Source organism: Mya arenaria, chromosome 7 (assembly GCF_026914265.1).
Source record: "Mya arenaria isolate MELC-2E11 chromosome 7, ASM2691426v1".
NCBI classification, from domain to species: Eukaryota; Metazoa; Mollusca; class Bivalvia; order Myida; family Myidae; genus Mya; species Mya arenaria.
The window spans coordinates 67,890,863-67,893,663 of record NC_069128.1 but is presented as its reverse complement, the minus strand read 5'-3'; the positions used below and the strand labels follow the sequence as shown (position 1 = coordinate 67,893,663).

At 33.9% G+C, this 2,801-nt stretch overlaps 1 protein-coding gene across 1 annotated transcript; it reads left to right on the top strand.

Moving 5' to 3' along the window:
* Positions 1–810: 810 nt before the first annotated feature.
* Positions 811–1,596, top strand: LOC128241369 (uncharacterized). The gene has a single exon (XM_052958292.1). The coding sequence runs from the start codon at positions 811–813 to the stop codon at positions 1,594–1,596; it is 786 nt and encodes a 261-aa protein (XP_052814252.1).
* The last annotated feature ends 1,205 nt before the right edge of the window (positions 1,597–2,801 follow it).

The following is a 2,801-nucleotide window of genomic DNA, read 5'->3' as shown; positions in this document are numbered from 1 at the left end:
GGAAAGGAATACCGAATTGTAAGCTAAAACATGTGCAGCCATAATTGTTATGCTGGGAAGACCATAGCAACTGACTCGTGTCCACAGTTAAAAGGAAACGTCAACTGGTCAACTTGCTCAGTCACTCATTATAACTAGATTTCCTAATTTTACCGTTTTCTGAACTTTATAAAACTCAACACTATTATCATAATGTAAGATTACTTACCTAAGAGAGTGATGTCCCCTGCAAAATGGACGCATTGTTTATCGACTGACGGAAAAAGTTTATTATTTCTCTCAAAGTAGGACTTAAAATACTTAAAGGACGTATATTTTTGTGTTAATTTCGACAATTATTATAGGGAATAAGACTACAAAACGGTATGACTTAGAAACTTAAAATAGACTGATCTGTTGCATGTGTTAAAATTTACATTGATCTTAGCGGACAGTTTTTTCATTGAATAGTCACATATATTGACACCTTTCGAGAAAAGCCGCACGCTCGCAAAATCTTCAAGTATACTGCACAACTGTGTATACAGAGAGGCTTGAAACAGAAACAGAAATGGAAAGCAGCATTGATTCAGAGCGTAAAAGAAAAAAAGTGAACAAAGTATTAGTGGGTCTAGTGAGTTAGAAGCAAGTTTAACGGAAGAAACACCACCACAAACACAAAATAAGAAAAAAAGCAAAAAGAAAAAGGTAAAACTTTCAAACATTGAAACAGTCATAGAAGACGAGGAACATGAAAGAGAAATATCAAATGAGCGAGAAATATCAGGTATTAAAAATCAACTCAAGGAAATAAACGGAAAAATAAACAGCATGACTTCAAAAATTGACAAATCAACAAATATGTTAGAGAAAAAAATCGAACAAATTGTAGACAAAGATAGTGAAGGACTGAATATCAGAGAAATAATCAAAGAGATATTCAGCGACATGAAAGAGATTCTGCTTGGGTCAGTTTTTTTACGCATTGACAAATTAGAGAACCAACAGTTTGACAGAGATACTGACAAAGAAAAACAATCAAAGAAAATTGAATCGCTCGAAAAACGTATTAAAGACAAAGACAATGAAATTATTAACCTAAAAAGAGAGGTACATGAAAATGAATCAAAAAACGAATTTGCGCACAATGAATTCGAACAATACACGCGTTTAAACAATATTCGAATTAGAGGCCTACCGGAAACTAATGACAAAGCCAACCCAGAAAGACCAGAAGAAACGACCCAAAAACTTGTTAAAAAGCTAACCGAACGCAACATTAACGTTACCTTCGATGACATTGACATCGCCCATAGGCTCCGAAAAACTACGGACGGGAAAAGGGATGTCATCGTAAGGTTCAAATCACGCATGAAGCGAGATCTTGTTATGAGGAGCAAACGCAGCCTACGGGGAACCGGGATCTTTATTTTTGATGACTTGACAAAACTTAACCACGATGTTTTTATGAGTGTTCGTCTCAAAATGAAAGACGAGGTTGATCAAGCATGGGTCTCAAACGGAAAGATACTATACAGAAATAAACAGGACCGCATCGTTCGGGTCGACTACAGTGACTACGACAGCTGGCTGGATCTACCTTGGCCACACACGTAACTTTCTGGCGTGAAGTATAGAAACTGTAATCACCGGATTATTTAAGCAGATTATGCAACACATTATTACCCTATTGGATTTAGTGACAGTGTAGCTAGGCAAAAAGGCTTAAATGCCGACAATTATCAAATAGATCACGTTAAGAAAACATGCATTACTTGCCCACCCTCCCTCAATACTTACATATATATAATATTATTTAAGTAATAAAATCAGTGGTAAAAGGGTGTAAACTCAAACTTATTGATGTTGTTACAGTCGAACACTTCTGTTTATAATGCTTCTTTATTTATTTTTTAAATAGTACAATTACCTCCCTTGTCGTTTTTTTGTTAAAAATACACAAAATATGACAATCACCTGCATTCATAAAATTGACATCATTAAAATATTATTAAAATACTATTTAAAACATCAACCCATTGTATTCTTCATTTCGGATATATTTGTATAATAACGGTAGAGGTATTAACACCTGAATAGATGACATTTGTATAAAAAAATTGGTACCCTCGTACTGTTATCTTTTTCTACGGAGACATACTTAGCCCTTTCTTCACGTTTTTAGTTGTACGACAATGTAACTTGTACCACTATATTCACATTCTTCGCAATTTATCATCAGATGTACATATACTGTGTCTTTTTGATTCGCTTTTGTTGAAAAGACAATGTAACTTGTACCTCTATATTCACATGCTTTGCATTTTATCATCAGATGTACATAATTACACTGTGTCTTTTCGTTTCGCTTTTGTTGAAAAGACAATGTAAATTGTACCTCTTTATTCATATGCTTCGCATTTCATCATCAAATGTACATATACTGTGTCTTTTCGTTTTTCGCTTTTGTTGAAAAGACAATGTTACTTGTACCCCTATATTCAAATGCTTTGCATTTTGTCATCAGATGTACATATACCATGTCTTTTCGTTTCGTTTTTGCTGAAAAAGCATTGGAAATGAAGATGTGCCTCTGTATTCTAATATCGTACTCTATTCTAAGATGTCTCTATCGTGATATTTTAATAATAGTGTACCGATTCATTTCCTTTTGAAGAAAATAAAAAAATGTTTTAGCATATATATTGTGAGATATACTATCATTACTACTTGCCTCTGTATAACCCTCTCTTGCTTACACTGTTAATGTACCTTTTTGGAAATCAGGGTATTTTATGTAAATATCATGGATGTAAAACCAC

Coding starts and splice junctions, on each gene's coding strand:
- LOC128241369 (XM_052958292.1), top strand. CDS start 811: ATGACTTCAAAAATTGACAAATCAACAAATATGTTAGAGAAAAAAATC.